We start from the raw sequence: 25,790 nt of genomic DNA, 5'->3' as shown, positions 1-25,790 counted from the left end.
GTGCTATGAAGCTGACTGTAGCCTCTGCAGTGGGGATTCGATCCCAGCAAGGCCAGGGAGCTACCCACATGGCACAGCAGACCTCTCCTATCTTGCCCACTGCTCCCCTCAGCAGTGTACTTCAATCTGCCTGTTCTGCTCCCCACTCTGTCTCTGGTGAATCCTCTTATCTTCCCTCACATCTGGCCTGTACCCTGGTTCCTGTATGCATGAGTAAATAAATCTTTAAAATAAAATAAAATAAAATAAAATAATAAAAGTCTTTGGGGATACATAAACAGGGGGCAAAGGAGACTTCCGACCCAACTAGATTTATTTTTATTTTAACTGGGATCTTTGTGTTCTGTGAGCAGTTCCCTCTCTCTCTTCCTCCCTCTCTCTCCTCTCTCTATTTCATTGTACACACACACATACCATGTGTGAGAAGTGGGGGGAGTAGCCCCCTTTGGCAGTGATTTACTCTGGTTTATTTTATTTTATTTTATTTTATTTTATTTTAAGATTTATTTATTTTTATACAAGAGCTGGGGTACAGGCCGGAGGCGCGGGAAGGTGAGAGGACTCACCAGAGACAGAGTGGGGAGCAGAACAAGCAGACTGATGAAATACACTGCTGAGGGGAGCAGTGGGAGCGACAGGAGAGGTCTGCTGCACCATATGGGAATCTCCCTGTCTGGCCGGGAATCGAACCCACACTGCAGAGGCTGCGGACAGCTTCAAAGCGCTGCGCTCAACCCTGTGCCACTGGGGAGGCCTGGTTTATTTTATTAACTCAGATTTTTCTATAGGGCTTTCATGTAGGCTTTGGGAAGAGAGCCAGAGGGAAAACCCAAGCATTTGAATGATCTAATGAGCAAGTCATTCCTTTCTGGGTCTATTTCCTGTTTACAAGGTGAAAAGTTTGGTCTATGTGATCTCTGTACTGCCCAGCTCTTAACATGTTATGGTACTGAGTACAGCATAGACCTTTGTTTTCATTTCCCTTTCCTGTTTACATCTGGCTTCCCAATGCCTTTCTCCTGGGGTCCCTTTTATTCCTGATTCCTTCAAATCCTAATTACTTTTTAGCTCCTTTGTGTTTTCTTTGTTTTCTTGTATTTTTCTGCAGACCCTCAGATTACACCCCTGGTTTCTAGCTCTCCATGAATGCCTATACCTATCTGCATCCTGGCTGCTAGCTGAACCTCTCTCCTTGGGTTCCTCAAAGGGCCCCCTTGGGATCCTCTATCATTCATCCCTCTCACAGAAGCACACCTTTCTCCAAAGCCAAAGGATCATGTATTCAGTGGCTCAGGTGACAAACCTGCTGTCAGGTTACAGATATTATCTTCTGAAATACCACATTACAGTGTCAGTGGAGACTAGAGCTGCCTGCGTTGCCCTGCCCTTACCTGGCTATCCCACACAAGGTGAGAATAACCAGAACTCACCTCTAGTACCAGTGCTCACCTGGAAACATGGCTCTAAGCATCTGGCCCCTGCTGCTGCTGCTGCTGCTATCTTGTACAGGTGAGAGAAACAGTGGGCAAGGCTGGTAATGAAGGGGGCCATTGCTAGAAAGAGACTTAAGAATGTGAAGATTGTTGGCTAAGTAAAAGATAAAGCAATAAGGAAGAGGGGCTGAAGCTGGAGCTAAGAGAAAATGAACATTAAGAAAGCAGGTCAAGATTCACAAGAAAGGGACTCGGCTTACTACCCTTCACTTTACCTTTATTTTTTTTTTTTGAAAGATTTATTTATTTATGCATACAAGAACTGGGGTACAGGCCAGAGGTGTGGGGTCGTGAGAGGATTTATCACAGACAGAGTGGGAAACAGAACAGGCAGATTAACTGAAACACACTGCTGAGGGGAACAGCGGGCGAGACAGGAGAGGTCTGCTTTGCCAAGTGGGTTGCTCCCTGGCTGGGGATAGAACACATGCTGCAGAGGCCCGGACAACTTCATAGGCAGCATGTCAACCCCTTGTGCCACCAGGGAGGCCACTCACCTCACCTTTAAACTCAGGCAGGGGGGCCTCCCTGGTGGCACAGCGGTTGAGCACTGGGTTGCGAAGCTGCCCGCAGCCTCTGTGGCACTGGTTCGATCCCCGGCTGCTCCCCGGCCACTGGAGGAGGGTCCCACATGGCACGCGGACCTCTCCTGCCGCCCGCTGCTCCCCTCAGCAGTGTACTTCGGTCCTTCTGCCTGCTCTGCTCCCTGCTCTGGCTCTGGTGAATTCTCTCACCCTCCCGCGCTTCTGACTGTACCCAGTGCATGTATAAACAAAAAACAAACAAACAAACAAATAAATAACATGCCTCTATAATAAAAAAAATAAAAATAAAAATAAACTCAGGCAGGGGCTTGGGCTCAGGGGCAGGGCTGAGTTTAAATTCTAGGCACTTTAGTGATCTCCAGTTTCTCTCCTTACAGTGATGCTGACCCCTACTGGGCCTCAGCCCTTGGACCCTGGTCTCTCCTTTCTGAAGTCATTACTCTCCACTCTGGACCAGGTTCCCCAGGGGTCACTCAGCCGTTCAGGGTTCTCTGCATTCCTGGCCAACATTTCTTCTTCCTTTGAGCCGGGGAGAATGGGGGAGGGACCAGTGGGAGAGCCCCCACCTCTCCAGCCCCCTGCCCTCCGCCTTCATGATTTCCTTGTAACACTGAGAGGCAGCCCAGACTGGGAGCCAATGCTAGGTCTGCTAGGGGATGTGTTGGCACTGCTGGGACAGGAGCAGACTCCCAGGGACTTCCTGGGGCACCAGGCAGGTGTGTTGGGTGGACTTGCAGAGGTGCTGCTAGGAGCCTTAGTTCCCGGGGGACCCCCTACCCCTACCCGGCCCCCATGCACCCGAGATGGGCCCCCTGATTGCATCTTGGTGGCTGATTGGTTACCTTCTCTGCTGCTGTTGTTAAAGGGCACTCGCTGGCAGGCCCTGGTACAGGTGCAGCCCAGTTTGGACCTCACCAATGTCACAGACTTTGAAGGGAGGGAGCCAGGCCCCCACCTTTTGCAGGGTCTGTTGGGTTTGCTCACACCAACAGGGGAACTGAGCTCTGAAGGGGCTCTATGGGGAGGTCTGCTGCGCACAGTGGGGGCCCCGCTTTATGCTGCCTTCCAGGAGGGCCTGCTCCGAGTTACTCACTCCCTTCAGGATGAGGTCTTTTCCATTCTGGGACAACCCGAGCCTGATGCTAATGGGCAGTGCCAGGGAGGTGAGTGCTGCTGGGCAGTGGCTGGGCTGTGGCAGGGCCAGAAGAAGCAACATTACAGCAATCCTCTTTCTTACTCTTTCTCTCCTAGGAAACCTTCAGCAGCTGCTCTTATGGTAAGTAAAAGGAGACCAGTTTTGAGGGGTTGGGCCTGGGAAGTCAGTCTCTAGAACAGAAGAGGAAACTGATGGGAGGAGTGTGGTTTTGAGGTTTTGATATAGCTGTCTGGGCTGGTGTCCCAGCTCTACCTCTTCTTAGCCATCTTGCTTTGGGCAGGTTACAGTCTCGTTCTGTGCCTCAGTTCCCCCGCTTATAAAATATGGATAATATTAGCTACTGTAGAGTCATTGTGTGGGAGTAAATGAATTTATACTCTATGCATAACCACTTAGGTTTGTGCTCAGTAAATGCTGGCGAGGAAAGATGTGGCATGGAGGAAGGAGCAAGACTATTCTTTCATCCCTTACTATTTCAGTGCAGCAGTAGCAGAGCACAGTTAGACATATTCAGCAACTGGGTAGATTTCCTGATATGAGACCAACTGAGAGTTGTGTCTAAGTACCTAAAATCTTGAAGAAAGGAGAAAGAAGGGGACCAAGTCAATGGAAGGAACTCTTTAACTGGGCTGCTCCCAGGTGATTGTTGTGCCTGGGCAGGACAGATTTGTCTTCCCTTTCCCCCATCCCAGCATTTAATCCACCTATGCTAGTAGGGCTCTAACTTTTGGAAAAGCCTATTCTTGTCACTCCTTCTGTAGGGGTCTGGGCCAGGTTAGAGTCTTCAAGGGGAGAAAATGTAAACTGACCAGATCCTGCCTGCTCCTCCCTCTGCACCCAGGGGCATCCGGCACAACCTCTCCTGGGATGTCCAGGCGCTGGGCTTTCTGTCTGGATCGCCACCCCCACCCCCTGCCCTCCTCCACTGCCTGAGCACAGGTGTGCCTCTGCCCAGGGCTTCCCAGTCCTCAGCTCACATCAGCCCTCGCCAACAGCGAGCCATCTCTGTGGAGGCCCTCTGCGAGAACCACTCAAGCCCAGCACCACCCTACAGCATTTCCAACTTCTCCATCCAATTGCTGTGCCAGCACACCAAGCCTGTCACCCCACAGCCCCCTCCCAGCACCGGTGCCATCTGCCAGACAGCTGTGTGGTATGCCGTATCATGGGCACCAGGTGCCCAAGGCTGGCTACAAGCCTGCCATGACCAGTTTCCTGATCAGTTTCTAGAAGCCATCTGTAGCAACCTCTCCTTTTCAGCCCTGTCTGGCCCCAACCGCCGCCTGGTAAAGCGGCTCTGTGCCGGCCTGCTTCCACCCCCAACCAACTGCCCTGTAGGTCTGCTCCCTATTCCCCTCACCCCAGAGATCTTCTGGGGCTGTTTCTTGGAGAATGAGTCTCTGTGGACCGAGCGGCTATGTGGGGAGGCAAGTCTGCAGGCTGTGCCCCCTACCAATCAGGCTTGGGTTCAGCATGTGTGCCAGGGCCCAACCCCAGATGTCACTGCCTCCCCACCCTGCCACATTGGACCCTGTGGGGAGCGCTGCCCAGATGGGGGCAGCTTCCTGATGATGGTCTGTGCCAACGATACCATGTATGAAGCCCTGGTGCCCTTCTGGCCTTGGCTGGCAGGCCAGTGCAGGATAAGTCGTGGGGGCAATGACACTTGCTTCCTAGAGGGTATACTAGGCCCTCTTTTGCCCTCTTTGCCACCACTGGGACCATCCCCACTCTGCCTGGCCCCAGGTCCCTTCCTGCTTGGCTTGCTATCCCAACTGCCACGCTGTCAGTCCGCTGTGCCAGCCCTTGCCCACCCCACACGCCTACACTATCTCTTACGCCTGCTGACTTTCCTCCTGGGACCAGGAGCCGGAGGGACTAAGGCCCAGGGGATGCTGGGTCAGGCCCTGCTGTTATCCAGTCTCCCAGACAACTGCTCCTTCTGGGATGCCTTCCGCCCAGAGGGCCGTCGCAGTGTGCTGCGGACAGTCGGGGAATACCTGGAACAGGAGGAGCTGACGAACCCATTGGACTTTGAACCCTCTACCAGCCACGGCTCTGGTATAAGCAAGATGGAGTTGCTGGCCTGCTTCAGTGTGAGTGATCTGCCAGGGTAAAAGTTCATTAGACAGAAGGAAGCACCTCCAGGGGAATTCTATAAAACTAAGAGGAAGTAAGAGTGTCTAGTGAAGTGGTTTTAAGTATACAACCCTGGAGTCAGACAGGCCTGGGCTCACACTGTAATTTTGTGGTCAACCTTCAACAAGTTATTTAACTTCTCTGAGCAATAGTGTTCTCAACTGTAACTGGGGGAGAATAGATAGTGACAATCTTTTAGGGTGGCTATAAGGATTACATGAAATCATACATGGACTTAGCACATGTGTGATACATGAACATGCACTAAATGTTCTCTCATTATTCGTTCTGACTCTTTGATTTTCCCCTTTTCTGCTCCAGAAAGGAAAGGGATCAAGTTGGAGGGCTTGTATTCTGTCTCTAGAGAGTAAGAGTTGGAAAGTAAGGCAGAAATGAGAAAAACTTAGTGTAACTACAAATCAGAAGACTTGGATACTAGGTTCAACTATGTCACAAATTAGTGTGGACTCAGGCAAGTAATTTAAGTCTCTAGTTTCTTCTCTGTAGAATGAAGGGCCTAGAATATGTAATGTAAATAATAATGTAAATACCATAATTCACTGAGAGCCTGTTATATGTAAGGCACTTTGCAAGGTTCTGTAGGGTATGTAAAAATTCCTTACTCCATATTAGGGCCCACTTTTCTCAAGCCCTGGGACCAGTGAAATGGGATTAGACAGTCATAGTGATTCAGTTCTGATCTGTTAGTACTTATTGAGGCAGTAAATAAAGAAGTTAGAGGCTTGGTCCCTGACCTAAGGGAGCTTACTCTCTGAGGAGATGCACATACTAGCTTAAGGAGCATCGCAGCGAGTGGTGTTGGAGTGCCTGGGGAAACTGCAGGAGGGTCAGAAGAGACACCGCACTGGTCTCCTATCTGTCTCCCCACCAGCCTGTGCTGTGGGATCTGCTCCAGAGGGAGAAGAGTGTTTGGGCCCTGCAGATTCTAATGCAGGTAACAGTTGGAGGGAGACATGTGGGTGGATTGGGTGTAGCCATGAGTGGAGGTCCCTGCCTCGTGAGGCAATACCACCATAACATGACCTCCTATTCCCAGGCATACCTGCACATGCCCCCGGAGAATCTCCAGCAGCTGGTGCTTTCAGCGGAGAGGGAGGCTGCTCAGGGCTTCCTGACGCTCATGCACCGTTCCTGGGCCCAGCTGCAGGTGGGCTTTGAAGGAGAGTGATACGAGGAGGAAGAGGGAAATCTAGGATTCCAGAGCGCCTGGAATCTTGTGTGCAGAGGGCTTGTCCCTTCGAAGGAGGGACTCAAGAGGAGAGGGCTTGTATACTGAATATTTCCTGAACAGCATCTATTCCTATGCCCGCACAGGTACCGCCATCTGAAGAGCAGGCCCTGGGTCGACTGACAGCCTTGCTGCTCCAGCGGTACCCCCGCCTCACTTCCCAGCTCTTTATTGACATGTCCCCACTCATTCCCTTCTTGGCTGTTTCTGACCTGATGCGCTTCCCACCGTCCCTGTTGGCCAATGACAGTGTGTAAGGACCCTGCACCACTTCTCCTGATCCCGTCAGGGTCAAACCAGCCCCACCTACTTAGTGTAGCCCCTTCTGGAGTTGCACTTAATTAAAATTAGGACATGTCTCCTTCCTGTCTATGACAGCAGTGCTGTAGAGAGCCAGGGGACACCAGTTTGGAACAGGGCCAAAGACCCATTAAGAACCATTACTCTTCCCCAGCCTGGCTGCCATCCGGGATTACAGCCCAGGGATGAGGCCTGAACAGAAGGAGGCTCTGGCAAGGCGACTGCTCGCCCCAGAGCTGTTTGGGGAAGTGCCTGCCTGGCCTCAAGAGCTGCTGTGGGCCGTGCTCCCCCTGCTCCCCCATCTGCCACTGGAGAACTTTTTGCAGCTCAGTCCTCACCAGGTATGAGAATCATTCTCCTTGACTAGTCCGTCTTCTGCTGTGTGGGATGGGAGTCAGTGGCAGGTCTCCTAGTGAGCCCCTCACAAGTGTCCCATCGTGATCCCAACGCAACCCCAACAGATCCAGGCCCTGGAGGACAGCTGGCCAGCAGCAGGTCTTGGTCCAGGGCATGCCCGGCATGTGCTACGCAGCCTGGTGAACCAGAGCATCCAGGATGGAGAGGAGCAGGTGCGCAGGTAAGTGGTTGTGGGATCAAGACTAGAGTGGGAGAGAGACAGAGGCTGCAGTGGGTTGGAGTCCTGGGAAGGAAGGGGCAAGAGAGTGGTAGGCAGTATAGGGCTCAAGGAGTAAGACATATCCATGGCGCCCATGTTTCCTAGTTAGTGTCCATGTTAGTGGTCAGAGTGCCTCCTCCATGTACCTACATGGTCCCTACCTCAGTACCAACTTCAGTGACCATCTGAAGGCCAACTTTGTGCCCTATGCAGGCTGGGGCCCCTTGCCTGTTTCCTGAGCCCTGAGGAGCTGCAGAGCCTGGTACCCTTGAATGATCCGACGGGCCCAGTGGAACAGGGGCTGCTGGAATGTGCGGCCAATGGGATCCTCAGCCCACAAGGACGAGTAAGCCCCTTAGCTTAGGCCTACAAGACTCCAGGTTTTTTCTGGCTCTGTGTGGATGACTTGACTAATTATCTCAACCGAGCCTGAGCAGAGTGGTGCCAGCCCTCCCTCCAACTCTGTCCCCTCCACTCTTTATTTTATTTCATGGTCATTCTTATCTGTTATCACCTCTTCCTGACCCTATCCCAGACATCCACTTTGACATCTTGAATCCAAATTTCTCCTGTGCCAGCCTTTGTTCCACACCCTAGACCAGGCCCTGGAAAATCTGATGTGATACTGGAGGAGAGATTTAAGATTATCTGTCTTTTCTCTCCAGTCCCAAACCTTTTTTGATTACAGGTGGCATATGAACTTTTGGGTGTGCTGCGCTCGTCTGGAGGAGCTGTGCTGAGCCCCCGGGAGCTGAAGGTCTGGGCCCCTCTTTTCCCGCAGCTTGGTCTTCGTTTCCTGCAGGAGCTGTCAGAGTCCCAGCTTAGAGGCATGCTTCCTGCCCTTCACGGACGCAGTGTCACCCCTGCCCAGGTGGGCCTATCTCATTCCCTGGCCTTCCACCCTCTACCTCCTGGAGACCCAGTCAAAAGGATTACATTCGGGGATACCATCTGCCCACCTGGAGTTTCCTTTTCCTTTGTCCCAAAGATTCCCTCATTTCCCTTCTTCAGATCAAGAAGAGCCCTGAGCCAGACTGGTCCCTGGGGGTGGTAGAGAGATATCTGGAAGCTTTAGACGCAGGCCCTAAGGACCTGAAAGCTATTGTTTGCTGTCCCATTGTACCTTAGGCTGTCCTGCTGCTTGGACGGCTCCTCCCTAGACGTGATGTAAGTAGCAGCAACTTCTCAACATCTCCCTGTAATCTGCCCCCCCTCTTCCCTTACTCCCACATCTGCCCCTTCTGTCCTCCCTCTCAACTCCCCTTTTGCTGGCTGCCCTGCTGCACTGGGATTATTACCTCCCCATCCCTGAGTCCTCTTCTTCAGGCCCCTTGTTTCTCTTGCTTTCTAGCTATCCCTGGAAGAACTCTGCTCTTTGCACTCTCTGCTGCCAGGTCTCAGCTCCCAGACACTGCAGGCCATCCCTAGGAGAGTTCTGATTGGAGCCTGTTCATGTCTGGCTCCTGAGCTATCACGCCTCTCAGCTTGCCAGACGGCGGCGCTGCTGCAGACCTTTCGGGTATGAGAAGCAGGAAGGATGAGCCAATCAGGGAGGTGGGCTCCGGCTGGAAAGAAGACATCTTCCCTGTGGCCAGGGAAAGCCTCCATCCCTCCCCATTTCCTTACATGCAGCTAAAAACACACCACACGTGTGCATGCACACACGTACACCACCAATTCTCATGCAGGTGAAAAATGGAGTTAAAAATACAGGAACGACAGGTGCCAGTGCAGCTGTGTGTATTCCTGGTCAGGTATGTGTGGGATTTCCCAGGTAAGTTCCTCTGCATGTCCCTGGGCAGTTACATGTCCCTGGTGCTACTCCCCCTGCAGTGGCCTTCAGGTTAGTTGTGGGGCCCCCAAGGCATTAGCAGCTCTCTCTGGTTTCAGGTGCAGGACAGCATGACCCACTCTGCCCCAGAATATCAAAGCCAGAGGGAGCGAGAAATCTTCCAGACCAAACATCCCTATTTCAGATAAAAAGACCAAGACCCAGAGAGGCTGAAGGGCTTTAGCTCATCAGGTTCCTAAATAGCAGCAACACTGGCAGCTCATGCTGTCCCACCCCATCCTAGCTTTGATGCCTGCCCTCATAGTTGCCCTTCTCTGAAGGCTGAGTTCTAATCCTGTCACCTATTGCTTCACTGCTATGCTCATCCCCTCCAGCAGCCCATCTCCACCACCTGGCCAGACTGCCTGCTTCCCCTGCTCCCATTAAAGCTTCTACAACTGGACTCTGCGGCTCTTCTCGCCAACCGAAGGCACTACCGGGAGCTGCTGTGGTCTGAGCAGCAGGTAATAGTCTCCGTTTTGCTTCAGAAGTCCCCTTTCCCAAACTCTTCTACCTCCTCTACCCATCCCTCAGTCCTAGTCAGGCACCTTTCCCCTAAGATCTCTGGGGCCTCCCTGGTGGTGCAAGGGTTTAAGCACAGCACCATGAAGCTATCTGCAGACTCTGCAGCACAAGTTCAATTCCTGGCCGGCCAGGGAGCTACCCCCATGGTGCAGCAGACCTCTCCTGTCTCACCCGCTGCTCCCCTCAGCAGTGTATTTCAGTCAGTCTGCCTGTTCTGCTCCCCACTCTGTCTCTGGTGGATCCTCTCACCTGCCCTCCTCCCCCCACCCCCGACCCCACACCTCTGGCCTGTACCCCAGTTCTTGTGCATAAATAAATAAATCCTCTTTTAAAAAAAATCTCTGTGACTTGCTTTGCTCTTTTTCTTTCCTCCCTATTTCTCCACCTCTTGCTTACCTGCCCTCCCTCCCTTTCTCTCTTTTGAGCATTTGGGAAATTAGGATGCTGGTGGGGCCCACGGCCAGAGGCAGGACTGGGCCCAAGACATCTTAGGTTCTAGGGCAAAACTCTGGGAAGTGGCTCCTCCTTCTTTCTCTTATAGGCACAATTTCTATGGAAGAAGATGCAAGTACCCACCAACCTGACCTTGAGGAACCTGCAGTGAGTTTAATTCTACTAATATTTTTTGAGTATTTGCATGTGCCAGACACAATGTGACATGTAAATGGGGAGTATGAGTTGGATGACACATGGTCCCAGACTGTGGAAATTCTCCTGGCTCCTCCTCCCCTCAGCCTTCTGGCCTTCTACAATGCCTGTTATGATTGTATCTAAGGAATTCAGAAGACCTGGGTTCAACTCCCAGTCCGGACACCTATTTTTAGTCTTGGGCAAGACATTTGACTCTCTAGCTTCAGTTTTTCCTTTTGTAGGGTAAGTTAAAATGCTACCTGCCTTGTAGGTAGTTGTTGTGAAAATTACATGAGACAAGCATGTGAGGTAGTTAACACTGTGCCTGACCAGCCTAAACTCCCAATAGATATTTGCTGTTTTTAATTTATCCAAAGCGACTTCAGAACCACTGGCGAAGCAGGAATAAACAGGTATAAGTATCTTTTCACCCACACCCACAGTAAAAGGACTATGGGCTTTACAATCTAAAGACATGGCAGGAATCTCAGCTTGCCACATTTCTAGTAGAATGATATTGGGAATTTCACATGGCCTGGTTAAATCTTTATATTCTACTCTAATAAGCTGTAATGATGTTGTGGGGTAGCCAGTGAAAATATCTATAGAAAAACTTTTTTTAAACTATAAATTACCATATACGAGCATCTGTACTTGTGTCAAGAGTATTGACAACAAGAAACAGACAGGCTGTGACATGTGTTGACCGAGTGTCTACCCACTCACACACCCACAGGGCTCTGGGCACCCTGGCAGGGGGCATGTCCTGTGAGTTTCTACAGCAGATCAACTTGATGGCAGATTTCCTTGAAGTGGTGCACATGATATATCAATTGCCTACTGGGGTTCGAGGGAGCCTGGTGAGAGGGGTTGCTTAAGCATTTGTGGGAGCAGGGAGGCAGAGATCCTGGGTATAGAATCCAGCATTAATGCTCAGCTCTGTCCTGACCCTGCCTACCCTGTGCAACAGAGGGCCTGTATCTGGGCAGAGCTACAGCGGTGGATGACAATGCCGGAGCCAGAGCCAGCAACCCTGGGGCCAGAACTGAGTGGGCTTGATACCAAGCTACTTCTGGACTTACCGTAAGTGCAACCACTGGAAATGCTAGCTCCTCAGAAAGCTCAACCTGGATTAAACCTGCCCTTATGAAATGCCCTTAAGGTGGTGATTTTCTGGTCATTCCTTAACATAAATTATAGCCCAAAGCATAAGATTCTATTCAAAGTTGCTTTATGAATTGACTGATTCCCAGATATGGCCCCAGCAGGAGACTGTTGTGTCGCCTGCCAAGCAATCTTAGTATATCCCAGTCTGCATTAATAGATAGAGTATTTAAATTAAGAGAGGCTGTGGTTCAATTCTGCTGCCAGAGGGTTATAACTTCCTTAGGGCACTATGCTCTCTGTTTAGAGGATTAAAGAAAAAAATGTATGAAAAATACAATAAATACCTTCAAATACGTGAGGGCTATAGAATAGAAAATAGTTTGGTATGTTTCTAAATGACCCCATTGGGCATGATCAGGAAAAATGAATGAAGAATTTTTTTCTTTGCACAACGTAAGGAAAATTGAAGTAGTGAGTTCCTAGCAATTGGAGCTATTCAAACCTAGGCTGGATGACTCCCTGGCAGGAATCTTGTAGAGTGTATCAATTCTGAGCTGAAGGAAGAGAGGATTAAATAAACCTAGGTCCCCTCCGAGCCTGGAGATCCAGGAGTTTATGAGTATCTCGCTCATATACTTCTTTTCTCATTTAAACCCCATCCTTACCCCATTGCCACCCAAACTGTAAGTCAGAGTCTGAAAAGGCTGGTGTTAGTCTCCTGGGGTTGAGAGGATGACAAAATTAGTTGACTCCATCTTTCTATTTTTATAGGCCCTTTCTATAGATTTTGACTCCGGTACTATTTGACCCAGTTCCAGAATTGGCAACCCTAGATAGAGTAAAGGATGTCACTTCTGATTTCTGGGCAGAAGGATTCTTTAAAAAAAAAAAAATGCCATTCAATTCCCTCTTCCCCCCTCCCCCCAATAGTGTGTCTCTGGTTTATAGTTGCTTATTGATTTTGATTTTTACTTTATTATAATCAGAGTGCCCCTGCTGTTAAATTGTTATAGGATTCGGTTGATGGACAGACTGTCCAATGAATCTGTTATGCTGGTGGTGGAGCTGGTACGAGGCGCTCCAGAGAAGCTGCTGGCACTGACCCCAGTTCACCGGGCAGCCCTGGCAGAGAAGGCACTACACAATTTGGTAAGAGTCCATAATACCAGACTTAGAGCTGCTTTCTGGGCAACCTTAGATAGAGTAAAGGAAGACAATGTTGCTAAGTGTCTTCTAGGCCTACCCCCATGCTTTTGCTGCCAAACAGATTCTTTTCTGTAAGGTTTTCACCCATGAGTCTACCTCTGGGTTCTATTCCTTGATAGATAATCTGTTCCAAGCTTCTTATCCATACTCCTTAGAGTCCAAAAAAGTCCTTAGATTCTACTTCCCAGTTTTTCTGCCTGCTCCTATCTGGATTCATTGTTTAAGAAAGCGAACAATGGCAGTGAGCATCGTAGGGTATTGAGTTGGGAGCTGAAGGGTCGTGGTCAAAGTCTGGTACTCTGAGTCAGAGGTGCATTGTCCCAAGGCCTGATGCCCTTCTCCAGGCTCCAAAGGAGACAACAGTCTCGAGGGAAGTTCTGGAGGCATTGGGCCCCTTGGTTGGATTCCTGGGTATAGAGAGCACAAGACGGATCCCCCTACAGATCCTATTGGTCCATCTCAATCAGCTGCAAGACTTCTGCCTAGGAGAGCCATTTGCTACAGAGCTGGGATGGCTGCTGTCACAAGAACCTGTTCTTGGGTATGGACCTTCAGGAACTTCAGATTCTAGCTAATTCCACACCCAACCTCTCAACCACCATCTTTGGTGGCAGTCCATTCAATATGCTTTTGCGTTCCCTTAGATCTCTGGGTGCCTAATCCTAGCATGTTATCTTTTCCCATCCTTTCCCTCACAGTTCCCTCAGCATCCCAGTCCCTGATCTTCTTCCTGTTCCCCAGGAAACCAGAATTGTGGACCCAGGATGAAGTAGAGCAAGCTGGACGCCTAGTGTTCACTCTGTCTACTGAGGCTATTTCCTTGATCCCCAGGGTGAGGTGAAGGAACAAGGGAGGGAGTAAGAGCAGAGAGGAGTCTGATGAGCTAGTTCTGAGAAGTTAAGGCCAAGGAGGTTGAGGGCAAAAGATATAAAACCTGAATCTGGGGAGACTGTTAAAGACTGGACTTTAGAGTTACAGCTGCAGCAGCTGCTACACAGGTGTCCCCACTCTCCCTCTACCTTCTCTGGCAGGAGGCCTTGGGCCCAGAATCCCTGGAGCGGCTCCTAGAGAAGCAGCTGAGCTGGGAGCAGAGCAGAGTTGGACAGCTCTGTGGAGCATCACAGCTCGCTCCCAAGAAAGCAGCCCTGGTAACTGGGATCGTGCGGCCTGTTATGGAGCATCTTCCAGGTGAAACTACCCAAATCCTCATTTGTCTTGCAGGGCACACTGAAAAGAGTACCAACAATGCATTCAGAAGTCTGGGCTTCAGGTGTGCTGTGCCCTTTGAGCAGATTTGCACACCTGCTTGCTGGGCTTGGGTTTTCTGATCTAGAAAGCATGGAGTTCGGAGAGATGGTTTTCAAGGTTTCTTCTGGTTCTAGCTCAGGATTGTGTTTTTAGCTCAGGATTCCCCTTTTCTTATTTTTTAAATCCCTGTTAACAATTGACTTAGCTCTAGGCTTGGCTGAGTATGCAGTGTTCTGGGGATAGATACTTAGCATGTAGGAAAGAGATATTGTGAGTCTATGGACCTGGGTTCTAATCTAGCTCTGCGTTAATTCCCCTGGCAACTCCCTTAGCCTTCCATCTATAAAATGTGGAGATTGTCCTTTCCAGTAATTTCTTATCCTAATATCCTATGAGTCCTATAAGTTTCACACTGTGGTAATCCCTCAACCCATAACTCCCAATTTGCTCTGTCCTCCAAAGTTTGGAGGGATCATTCCATCTATCCACATCTCTCTGGGCATACTTTAATACTACTGTGACCCTCTGACACAATGAATTGTAAATTCCCAGAGCTATAGAACCCTCGAACCAGAAGAAACCTTGAAAATCGTCTCTCCAAACTCTGCCTCTCCTTTTCAGAACCTGTGCCAAATTGTGCAGATGTACGGGGGACATTCCCAGCAGCCTGGTCTGCAACCCAGATTGCAGAGATGGAGCTGTCAGACTTTGAGGACTGCCTGGCACTATTTTCAGGAGACACAGGACTTGGGCCTGAGGCGCTCCGGGCAGCGATGGGCAAGGCAAAACAGGTTAGGAGTGGAAACATCAATTGGAGTTAGAGATAGAAAATCATGAAGAAGCTGGTTGGGTGTGTTATGGGACATGGAGAATAGAGAGCTGGGTGAGAGGGAGGAAAATAGGAGATAAAAGAATTAGAGGATTGGATCCTGACTAGGAAGTCAGAGAGAATAAATGTGGAGGAAAGGAAGGTATTGCAATGTGTAGAGGGACTACCATAAGGCTTACCAAAGTTTAGTGTATATCAAAATCATCTGGGAAGTAAGTTTCTAAAATGCTGATGTTCAGGGTCCCATGTTAGACTGGCAGAAAAAGAATCTCTGGGCATGGGGTCTGGGAATCTGCATTTTAACAGGCATCCTGGGTGAGTCTGGTGCCTGTTAAAAATTGTGGACTAGTATCTACTGTTTTTTCTTACTAAGACTTGAGAGTCTTTCAGTAGCATCTTAATGCAGCCCTCTCATATTACAGGTAAGGAAACTAAAGAGCCAGAGAAGGCTAGAGTTATATAGCTAAGGTCAGAGGCAATACTTAGACCCAGCATTCTGACTTGTACTCCAGTGGTTTTTTCATTTACATTGTTCCTCTCTTTCTCCTAGTTGTGGGGTCCCCCCCGGGGATTCCGTCCTGAGCAGATCTTGCAGCTGGATCGGCTCTTAATAGGTCTAGGAGAACGGGAATTGCAGGAGCTAATCCTGGTGGACTGGGGAGTGCTGAGCACCCTGGGGCAGATAGATGGCTGGAGCTCTGTCCAGGTAATATTTTCCTTCCACCTCACAACCATCCAAACACCACACAGATCCGGGCCTCTAGGTCACCTGAAGCCCAGGGAATTTTTTCCTATGACCCTGCCTGACCTCTTTTTTTTTTCCTTCCGGTTTTATTGAGAAACAATTGACATACATCACTGTTTAAGTTTAAAGTGTTTTTCATGATGGTTCAACTTCCCTATCAACACATTGCAAAATGCTTACCACAGTAGGTTCAGCTAATATTTATCTGATAGATATAGATACAATGAGAAAAAAAAAGAAGAAAGGAAAACAATTTCTCCTTGTGATGGAATTCTTAGTATTTACTCTTTTAATCACTTTCCTATCTATCATGTGGCAGTGTTGGCTCTAGTCACGTTGTACATTACATCCTTGTACTTACTTATCTTACACCAAGAAGTTTGTAACTCTTGACCACCTTCCTTCAAGTCCCCCTTCCTCTATTCTCTGCCTCTCTAACTACAAGTCTGATATCTTTTTCTATGAGCTTGGTTTTTCTTTTTTAAGATTCCACATGTAAATGATATACATACTTTCTTTGACTGATTTCGTTTGGCATAATGCATGCAGGGTCTATGTTGTCACAAGTGGTAGGATTTTCTTATTTTTTTTATGACCGAATGCTATTACATTATATATATATGCACACACACACATATATATATATGTAAGTATATATACACATATGTATATGCATGTATATCTATATATATGTAAAATCTTATAACTTCTTTATCCATCTGTAGACATGTTGTTTCCATGTCTTAGCTATTGTAAATAGCACTGCTCTCAACATGGGGGTACAGATATCTTTTATAGTTAGTGTTTTTGTTTCTTTTGGATATATTCCAAGAAGTGGAGTTGCTGGATCATTTAGTAGTTATATTTAATTTTTTGAGGATTGCTCATGCTGGTTTTTGTAGTGACTATATCAAATTGCAACCCTACCAACAGTGCAGGATTTGCTTTTTTCCACACCCACACCAGCATTTGTTATTTCTTGTTTTTTTGACAGTGGTCATTCTAAAGGGCATGAGGTGGTATCTCTTTGTGGTTTTGATTTGCATCTCTCTGATTACAAGTGATGTTGAGCATCATTTCATATACCTGTTGACTGACCATTATTTTTGTCTTTCTTTACTACCCCATACTAGTGACCTTAGGGACTCTGAGGCACTGGACACATAATACTCCTTCCTGCCTCTTTGAGTTCTTATCATTTTCTGTTCTCCTCTTTTTTGCATTCCCAACATTCCCCATGTCTATTGGAACTTCAGGTCTTAATAATAAAAACATATAATCCAGTAGCACTTCCCTAATCACTTCCACATCCATTAATTTTCTATCACTTCTCATCCCTATCCCAGCTCCGAGTTGTGGTGTCCAGTTTCCTGCAGCAGAGTGGCCGGCATGTGAGCCACCTGGACTTCCTTCACCTGACTGCCCTGGGTTACACCCTTTGTGGACTGAGGCCAGAGGAATTACAGCATATCAGCAGTTGGGAGTTTAGGTCACCTGTGAAGGGGGTTTTTGGGTGGTGGTAAGGTAAAGGTGGGCTCCCTGGGAAGAAAATGATCAGGAGTGGTCCCATAAAACAAGGGCACTCACTTGAAGCCATATCTGTCCCCACTTCATGACTATGGGCCCTGTCACCATGGCTGAATACTCTCTTCATTCCTACTCTTCCACAGCCAAGCAGCTCTCTTCCTGGGCAACTTACCTCTGCAGTGCTCTGAGGAACAACTGGAGGTTCTGGCCCAGCTCCTTGTGCTGCCTGGTGGTTTTGGCCCAGTCAGTAACTGGGGGCCTGAGATCTTCACTGAAATTGGCACAATAGCAGGTAGGAGGCTGGGCTACTGCTGGTTCTACTTGTCAGATGTTTACCTCCATACCATGGGTGGACTGGATGGAGCACTGCTCTGGAATTCTTAAGGTGGGAGTCTGGGAAGGTGTTTAGGTAAGAGATTGGGCATATGTTGGGGAAAAACTGTAGCAAGGTACTTTGGAGGTAGTTGGAGGAGAAGGTATATGGAAGGAAGGAGAAGGGAGAACAGCCCAAGACAGTTTTGAATGCCTATCCTCTTGTTTTGACAGCTGGCATCCCAGATCTGGCTCTTTCAGCGCTGTTGCGGGAACAGATACAAGGACTTACCCCTCTTGCCATTTCTGTCATTCCTGCTCCTAAATTTGCTGTAAGTATTGATAGTTGGGGTTCTGGGGTAACTACAAGAGAGCCAGGACCCCTACAATGGATGCGCTGATTCCTGCCCCCCACACCCAGGTGGTGTTCAGCCCCATCCAGCTATCTAGTCTCACAAGTGTTCAGGCTGTGGCTGTCACTCCTGAGCAAATGGCCTTTCTGAGTCCTGAGCAGCGACAAGCAGTTGCATGGGCTCAGCATGAGGGCAAGGAGAGCCCAGAACAGCAGGGTGAGTTCTCGGTTGTACATCTTGACCTTTCATCTCCTGACTCAGAATTTAACCCCTAACTTGGGGCTTTCTTGCTCGTAGAATCCACCCAGGGAGATCCCTGGAGTGAAGATCTATAGGCAATTCTTTCCAATTATCAGTGGCTCCTGGGGCGCAGAGTTGTGGTATTTCTTCCATTCTCTGTATCATTACAGGTCGAAGTACAGCCTGGGGCCTCCAGGACTGGTCACAACCCTTCTGGACCCTGGCACTAACCATCTGCTTCTTTGGCAACCTGCTATGACAGGTGTCTTATAGTTAAAGAGAGATTGTTGGAAAAGAAACCTTAAGTCATAACGAATAAAGTGCAAATGGAAATGCATTCTAATTATTCTCAGGAAGCTAATGTGGAATATGTTAAATGTAAATGCTCTCCACCCACGCAAGAATCAGTGTTCCTGGCATGTCATTGCTGGAGTCTCTTTCCATCATAAATAACCCTGTTAACTGATTTTCTTCCCTGGAGGCTACTCCCTCTTCACCCTGCCATTAGAAATAACACAGACAGCTGGAGCATAGCATAGGAGACTTTACTAGCACAGGCAGATTGGTGGGGACAAAGGGGAGAGGAATCAAAGGCAAGTAGAATGGGCCACCATTAGAGTGATGGAAGTCCTGGGGATCTTGAGGCATCTTCTGGGATGGAGAGTTAATGCTTGCTGTGGATAAGAGGTGGAGGGATGCGGATATCCTGGCCTCTCTCCAGACGCCGTTCACAGTCAATCAAATAGTTTACTCCATCGATGACCAGTTGCACCAGCTCCACCTGAAGGACACTAACCCTTGATCTCTGCTTCTCGTAACCTGTGTTTCTTTCCTTAGCACTGACTTGTCTGTTCTGGAAAGTCATTTTCCAGTTGCCTCCCCAGTCAACCAGAATGTACATTCCTGAGGCACACTGTCATGTCTAAATCCCCTCATGTCTCAATCCCCACAAACCTGTATTCTCACCCTAAGGATTCTGAAGGATCTCACCTCTGATTTACCCAGTCGGTCCAAATTAGAGATGTCAAAGACACTGCCTGTGGCAGCTGTGTCCACTCCTCCAGTACCACGCTTTTGGAGTCTTAGGTTCTCCAGGATTTTTGGGAAGCGGTTATCCTAGAGAAGAGAGAGGGGTTGGTGGCAGGGTCAACAGAATCAGAGTCTGGTCCTATCTGAAAGAGCCCTGAACTGCTCACGTCTTCCCCCAACCCTTTAGCTAGTTTGTCTGACTCCATAGTGCCCCATCCATATATAGCCACCTTCCTCCCTCACACCCCTCTCTCACTGCACAACTCCTTTACTTTGCTTAGGAGGGGCAGTTTGATGTGCACTCCTGCTCGAAGTCCAGTGCCCAGGTTAGATGGACAGGTCAAGATGTATCCCAGACGCTCGTTCCACATGAATTCCCAGCCACGTTCCTGGATCAGCCGTTCTACCTGAGTCCACAAAGACTCTCTTAGTAAAAAGTCAAGGGTATGTGCACTTTCCCTTAGCTAGACCCACAGGAACTCCAGAAATACATTTAGAACCAGAAATTTGGGATGTCAAAGAATGGCATTCTCTTTTTTTGGTGGAAATGGTTGTTCTTGTCATGCATACAGATAATTCTGATGTTCTAAGCCCATAATAATGAGATTTTGAAAAATATATTGTGTGTGGAAGAAGAGAAACTTGAGGTATAATCCAGGAAGAATCATCTAGAGAAATGAATGGAGGTGGTAAGCTTAACTGGGAAGGGACTGCTTATTCAATAAATTCTGCATGCATTATCTTTGCTTTGCTAATGAGCCTGGAGCTTGGAAGAGTCCTTTCAGACAAAAAATGAGGGTGTAGGCTTTGAAACAGGAAGAGGCAAGAAAACCTTCTGTTAGCTGTGGAAAAAGCACATGTGAGAAAGCAGAGAGGTGAAAATAGTACAGAAGAGCTGGACTTAAAGGTCTGTGTGAGGGGTGGGGAATGTGGGAAGGTTGTTTCTCTTAAAAGTCCTAATCATGAAGATAACTAAAAGAGTTGAAGAGATGGGGGATCTGCCAGCATGATGGACATAAAGACCATTAGCTTTCATGAGTAAAGGGGACCTTATTCATAGTTCAGAAAGATCCATGGCATAGTTACATGCTGACCTCGGGGGAAATCTTTACATTTAGAACAATAGCACCTAACACTTTTGAGTACTTATTAAAAGGTCAGGTACTTTACATGCATTATCTCAGTTAATCCCCACAGTAACCTAAGACATAGGAAGTCTCATCCTAATTTTACAGATGAAGAAACTGAGACCTATAATTTAATTTATTTTTTTTTTTTTTTTTTTTTTTTTTTTTATAGAGGCATGCTTTATTTATTTGTTTGCTGGTTTGTTTGTTTGTTTTGTTTATACATGCACTGGGTACAGTCAGAAGCGCGGGAGGGCGAGAGAATTCACCAGAGCCAGAGCGGGGAGCAGAGCAGGCAGAAGGACCGAAGCACACTGCTGAGGGGAGCAGCGGGCGGCAGGAGAGGTCTGCGCGCCATGTGGGACCCTCCTCTGGTGGCCGGGGAGCAGCCGGGGATCGAACCGGCGCCGCAGAGGCCGCGCGCAGCTTCGCAACCCAGCGCTCAACCGCTGCGCCACCGGGGAGGCCCTATAATTTAATTTAAAAAGTACTTTCTGACTCACTTTCAGTCAGAATATGTTATCTATTATTCGCCACAAACAGTAGAAACTTATCAACTAGAATCTAAAAGTAGGAGGGACTCTGTCTTTACAAGTCCAAAATAGAAATGTATCTCTGAGAACACATCCTAGGTATTGGGCTTATGGGGATTTCTAATCTAGAATTGAATATTCTAACCTAGGATTGAATCCACTTTGATTGAGGATTCAGTTCAACCCCTCATCTAGAAGCACACATTCTGGAACTTAAGGCATTCCCATTTTCCTCTTCCTGCTCCTAGCTTCAAGCCTAGATCTAACACTTTAACAAAAATGACAGAATCCAGAGTCAAGGCCTACCTTAGCTCAGAACTGGATGGTTACGTTAGAATCATGAAAATACCAATCTTTTGTCCTTGCATCTACCTAAGCTTAAAATGTTCCTTATATACAAGCTCCACCATCCCATTATCATACAGTCCTGGCACTGACCCACCATCTCAGTCACTCTTTTTTTGGCATAATATGGGAACTACTTTATTTACTTCCTTAGATTCCTGACATTCTTTTCTCAATCTATTCTTAGAGTAACCAAAAATCCTGGCATTCCCTGGACAATCCTAATGTATACCTATGTCCTGGAGTGATTGATGGTGATCCCTTTCACTACCGGAAGTGTCCTGGGCTGGTTGGTAAATCAGAAGGTCAACATACCTATTCTAGTGTTTGGTTTTTCCTTATATCCTCCCACCTAGTTCCCTTATCATTCTTCTCCAACCTCTTTGAGGCCTCTGCAGAATCTTTCAAACACTCTCTTCATGTTGCCACCCTTCTCCATGGAGATGACCCGTGTATGATCCTCCTCATTCACCCAGATCAAGAAGCTCTTCTCATTGTTGTGCCTGAGGGTAGGAGAGAGGGAGGTACAGCTATCAAGAGACAGGAAAAGAAATGGGAAAGATAGAAACAGAAAGACATAACCTGGGGCATGGAGACAAAAGACGGGTAAAGTAAACCTCATACCAGATTCCACGAGCATCTGGCCAGTCTCGAGCCATTCCTGCTGCAGTCAGCAATGGGGATACAGGCTTATCAAATAGAAAGTGGTCCTGGGGAAAGAAAAGAACTTGGGTTTTCAAATAAACCTGTTCTTTAAATAGAAATATATAAAGACTTCTCACAGTAGCCCCTAGACCTCTCAGAACCCATCTATCTCATGTGTCCCAGCATCCCTGCCACTGACTCTTCCACTGCTCCCACCACCCAGTTCCCTCTCAAGGCCCCCCTCACATCAATAAGCTGCTGCTGCTCAGCCTCTGTCATCTCACTGAGCCGATAATAACGTCCAGTCAAGTCACCCTTCAGGCCACTCAGTGCCTCTACCACGACGCGTTCGACCTCTCGTCGTTCTGCCCGAGTGCAGGCTGGAGGCAGACTGAGTCCCCGGATACTTCGGCCAGTTCTGACTCTTGAGGACAATACATACCTTTCATCAAAGTAGCCAGAACGGATCTGAAGAAAAAGCGAAATTAATACAATAACAGAAAAACAGTGGGTGGGAACTGAGGACTTCCAGGAAGGAGACCCTTTAGGAGCTAGAGGGATCCTCACTGCATGCATTGGAGGGAACCCATTGGGCAAGCAATGCAATTGAAGAGGGCATTAAAACTGTCCACTCTGGGGAGCATGGCCATTGTCATCTACCATCCCCTTATCTGCTGCCCCTTAAGACAGAGTTCTTTCCCTACACCAAGATTAAAAGTTCAGCAGTAGGGCCTCCCCTGGTGGCGCAGTGGTTGAGAGCTGGGCTGCGAGGGGCAGCCTCTGCAGCGCCGGTTCGTTCCCCAGGCGCCGGCGAGGGTCCCACCAAAAAAAAAAAAAAAAAAAAAAAAAAAAGTTCAGCAGTAGAATGAGTTAAGAAATGCTTCAGGTGAAGGCACTGTAAAAAATGTTGTTCATAAGGCAATGCAAATCAGAAGCGGAATATTCGACTGACCTTGCTGGCATCCAGATCAGTCGTGTGTTTCATAGTCCTGGGGTCATATCCATTGTGTCTCTCTTGGATGACAGGATCAAACAGTTCAGCAAATACCTGAGGAGGAATTAAAAGGGAGAGGGTGGTTAAGGAGAAGGAGTCCCTTTCCAGGCTTTAATTATGAATTGATTTCACTGGGTCAGAATATTTAAGCATGGATGGTCCAGTCTTGAGGGTAAGTGAGGGGTCTTTAGGGGGAAGGAGCCGGGATTGCTGGGAAGATGAGTTGGGTCACCAGGAAAACTCTGGGGGCCCCCTACCTCATAGGTCTCCTCATCTCCTGCTACCATGCCCACAGTCTTGATGAAGGGGTGGCCGGGGTTGTCCACGCCAGTCTGGATACATTGATCTAGCGTCCAACCAGTGGGTGTGGTCTTGTCGCAGAGCCGGGCATAGACTGCTGGGGTCAGGTGACTGGCCATGCAGTTGTTGTGCTTTCGGAGGTCTGGGTACTCAGCGCTAGGGAGGGGGTACCCAGTAACCATGGAGGGAGGGCACAAGGGGCCTAATGCTGTAGTCAGCTGGGAGCTATCCAGTTAGCCAAGTCTGGTTTGCTCCTTGGAAAGAGGGGAGATTAGAGGGAGGCTAAACCTTGGTAATCTCATTAGGAACTTTCAGGCTCCATTCATTCCCAACAGTTCTAACTTCCTCTGGCTGGCAGCTCAGTTTCCCCAGACACACTCAGTTCTTTCCTCCCATGAACACTTCAGGGATGGGGGATGGGGGGAGACTGACGGGAGAACAGCAGGAAAAGGAGATGGAGGTGATAAAAAAAGGATAGATCCTGGTTTCTCAGCTAGGGATTTGGCTAGAGTGTTGCCGCCAGAACTCACAGGACCAGAGCTGGTCTTGGGGGCGGGGACTGCGGCTTACAGGTCCAAGAATGCCTTCCCTTGTGGCTTTGGCCTCCACCCCCACCCGGCTGAAGTCTCCAGACTATACAGCGCCCACTCCTGCGCCTTCATGATTATAACCCTCCTCTGGTGCCTGGGTTCTCATCTCCAAGCTCACCTCCGTTCCCATCACCACCTAACCCCCGTCTCCCCACCCCGCGCTTCGGACACTGATACCTCGGGGGATACAGCCTCCGCCGTTCACTGACAGCTCGGACCGGTTCCGGGCGGAGCAGAAACCCAGCCGCTAGAGACCCAGCTCCGGCCAGGGCCAGCAGCCTGAGCCCTGGGCGGGTGGACAGCAGACGGGAAAAGGGACCTGCCATGGCTTGAGGGTCCGGCTACAGAATCCTGGAGCAGGAGCTGGCGCCGGGCTGGAGCAGGGAGGGAGGATGCAACCGGGGCGGGCAGACGACCGGAGGTGGGGCGAGGCTGGAGTCGAAACAGGGGTCGCCGGAGGCTGGAGCGGGAGCGGGAGCCGGTACCGAGCGGACTGCGGAAAGGCGCAATGAGCCTTGAGGCGGGCGGAGGAGACGGAGGCCGAGCCGCAGTCTCCAGGGGTGGGGCTCAAGCAGGCCCCGCCTTCCCGCCTGCCACCACCTTAGGTGTGCGGGGCCGAGGTGGGCAGCGCCGTCAGGTTAGGGGTACCCGAGGTTCGCACCCCTTCCGCTGGGGATTCGGGCCCACCTGGGATGCAGAGGCCCAGGTTTCAGCACCAAGAGGAGGACAGCACCCAAGGGGCCTGGCAAAACCCGAGCACCCTTCCCCCAAGCCCTTCAGTTTAATTGGAAACCCGATCCGTCACTCCGTGGGTGTGAAAGGATGACATTGCCCAACCTCGTCTCTGCTTTCGGCCTGCCTCAGCAACCCCCCCAGCTTCCCTGGGGAGGCGGCGGCGGGGAAACCGCGGAATAAACACAATGCCAGAGGACGACACCGAGAAAAACACGAGTTAGAGGCAGGCATGGGGAAAGACACCCGCTGCCTCAAGGTCACCTTTTCTTTGGAACCAGGAAGAAGACCAAGGCTCCTCCCTGCCACACCTGTGCTCTCCTTACAAGGTTGTGGAAGGAGTTCCAAAGAAGAATGGGACATTAACTCTCAACCCAGCTGTGCTGTGTTCCCCAGCCCTACCTGGCCCCCAAGTCTTTCCCACCTCCACGTCTCAGGATTACCTAATTTCCCCACCCTTCCTCTATTCTTCTCCCCCTCTCCTACTTTGCCTTTTGTCTTTTACTCCTCAGAATATTTTTTAAAGGTTTATTTATTTATGCATACAAGAGCTAGATAGTGCAGGCCAGAGAGATGGGGGAGCAGAACAGGCAGATGTACTGAAATACACTGCTGAGGGGAGCAGCAGGCGAGGAAGGAGAGGTCTGCTGCGCCATGTGGGTCACCTTCCTGGCCTGGCCAGGGATCGAGCTCCTGGGCTGCAGTGGCTGAAGATAGCTTCATAGTGCTGTGTCTTAACCCCTTGCGCCACCAGGGAAGCCCCTGTTTCTCAGAATCTTTTCCAAGCTCAGACCTGTTCCGCTGCACAAGGAATTCCCTCTGAGTATTCTCTGAAAGCTTGGCTACTTGGTGGTTGAACTGGGTGTGGAGCAGGGGTGGGAAGGGAATTGTTAATTTCCTCTTCCACCTCTCCCCTCTTTGCAGCTCCCAGTTCTTGCACTGGGTGAGAGTGTAAGGTGAAGTAAAGGGTGCGGTGAGATGACTGGGTGTAGGCATGGGACAGGCAGGCACAGGTCCCCAACCATTACATGTGTTTCTTCTTTTGGCTCCCTAATGCTGTTTAATCCAGCGTGTAAGGGGGAGTGGTATCCATGGTCAAAGGTCACCAGGGAATCTCCACTTTCTTCCTGCTCTCTTCCTTTCTCCTCATAAGGTGCATATTTAAATTTGAGGGTTTTGCTCCCACAGTTCCAAGTGAAGCTCTGGTGGGACTTCACCTCTGTCCTTGCAGGAAGCAGAATGAATGCTGGAACCCAAAGACAAGAGATGTGGAACTTCAGTGTGGAGGGGCAATTATAGTGGAGTGGTATGTTAGCATTAGTTCTTTCCTAGTTCTATTTTGGTGTACCCACAAAACAGTAAGATACTTTGAAATCATAGAAGGGTAGTATTTGAGAAAGAGCAATTCCTTTCACATTGTCCTCTGGCCCCACTAATGAAACCC

General features: G+C 49.1%; 2 protein-coding genes across 3 annotated transcripts; one reads left to right on the top strand and one right to left on the bottom strand.

The window, feature by feature from the left end:
• Window positions 1–1,304: 1,304 nt before the first annotated feature.
• Window positions 1,305–18,381, top strand: STRC (stereocilin). 2 transcript variants are annotated; one of them, XM_054701107.1, is made up of 29 exons: window positions 1,305–1,509; window positions 2,416–3,201; window positions 3,290–3,314; window positions 4,036–5,290; window positions 6,226–6,288; window positions 6,391–6,501; window positions 6,669–6,835; window positions 7,037–7,223; window positions 7,344–7,459; window positions 7,712–7,844; window positions 8,187–8,369; window positions 8,627–8,665; window positions 8,850–9,017; window positions 9,187–9,252; window positions 9,668–9,793; window positions 10,396–10,454; window positions 11,221–11,344; window positions 11,455–11,567; window positions 12,605–12,740; window positions 13,142–13,338; window positions 13,539–13,629; window positions 13,829–13,985; window positions 14,667–14,836; window positions 15,425–15,580; window positions 16,966–17,108; window positions 17,290–17,438; window positions 17,693–17,790; window positions 17,880–18,027; window positions 18,222–18,381. In XM_054701107.1, exons 1-29 carry the CDS (start codon window positions 1,458–1,460, stop codon window positions 18,308–18,310), a joined length of 5,307 nt encoding a protein of 1,768 aa, XP_054557082.1. In that variant the 5' UTR covers window positions 1,305–1,457; the 3' UTR covers window positions 18,311–18,381. The 2 variants fall into 2 exon arrangements, with proteins under 2 accessions (XP_054557082.1, XP_054557081.1); XM_054701106.1 differs by having other exon boundaries at window positions 9,665–9,793.
• Window positions 18,382–18,578: 197 nt separating this feature from the next.
• Window positions 18,579–24,124, bottom strand: CKMT1A (creatine kinase, mitochondrial 1A). The gene is made up of 9 exons (XM_037501748.1): window positions 23,792–24,124; window positions 22,982–23,180; window positions 22,683–22,778; window positions 21,977–22,198; window positions 21,710–21,795; window positions 21,465–21,588; window positions 19,353–19,487; window positions 19,042–19,167; window positions 18,579–18,832 (listed from the first exon to the last, which is right to left on the bottom strand). Exons 1-9 carry the CDS (start codon window positions 23,938–23,940, stop codon window positions 18,716–18,718), a joined length of 1,254 nt encoding a protein of 417 aa, XP_037357645.1. The 5' UTR covers window positions 23,941–24,124; the 3' UTR covers window positions 18,579–18,715.
• Window positions 24,125–25,790: the final 1,666 nt, after the last annotated feature.

The sequence above is a fragment of the Talpa occidentalis genome, unplaced genomic scaffold (assembly GCF_014898055.3).
Source record: "Talpa occidentalis isolate TD23 unplaced genomic scaffold, MPIMG_talOcc4v2.1 talOcc4.11, whole genome shotgun sequence".
NCBI classification, from domain to species: Eukaryota; Metazoa; Chordata; class Mammalia; order Eulipotyphla; family Talpidae; genus Talpa; species Talpa occidentalis.
Note: the sequence above shows the minus strand (reverse complement) of the source record. Positions and strands in the feature narration are given on the sequence as shown.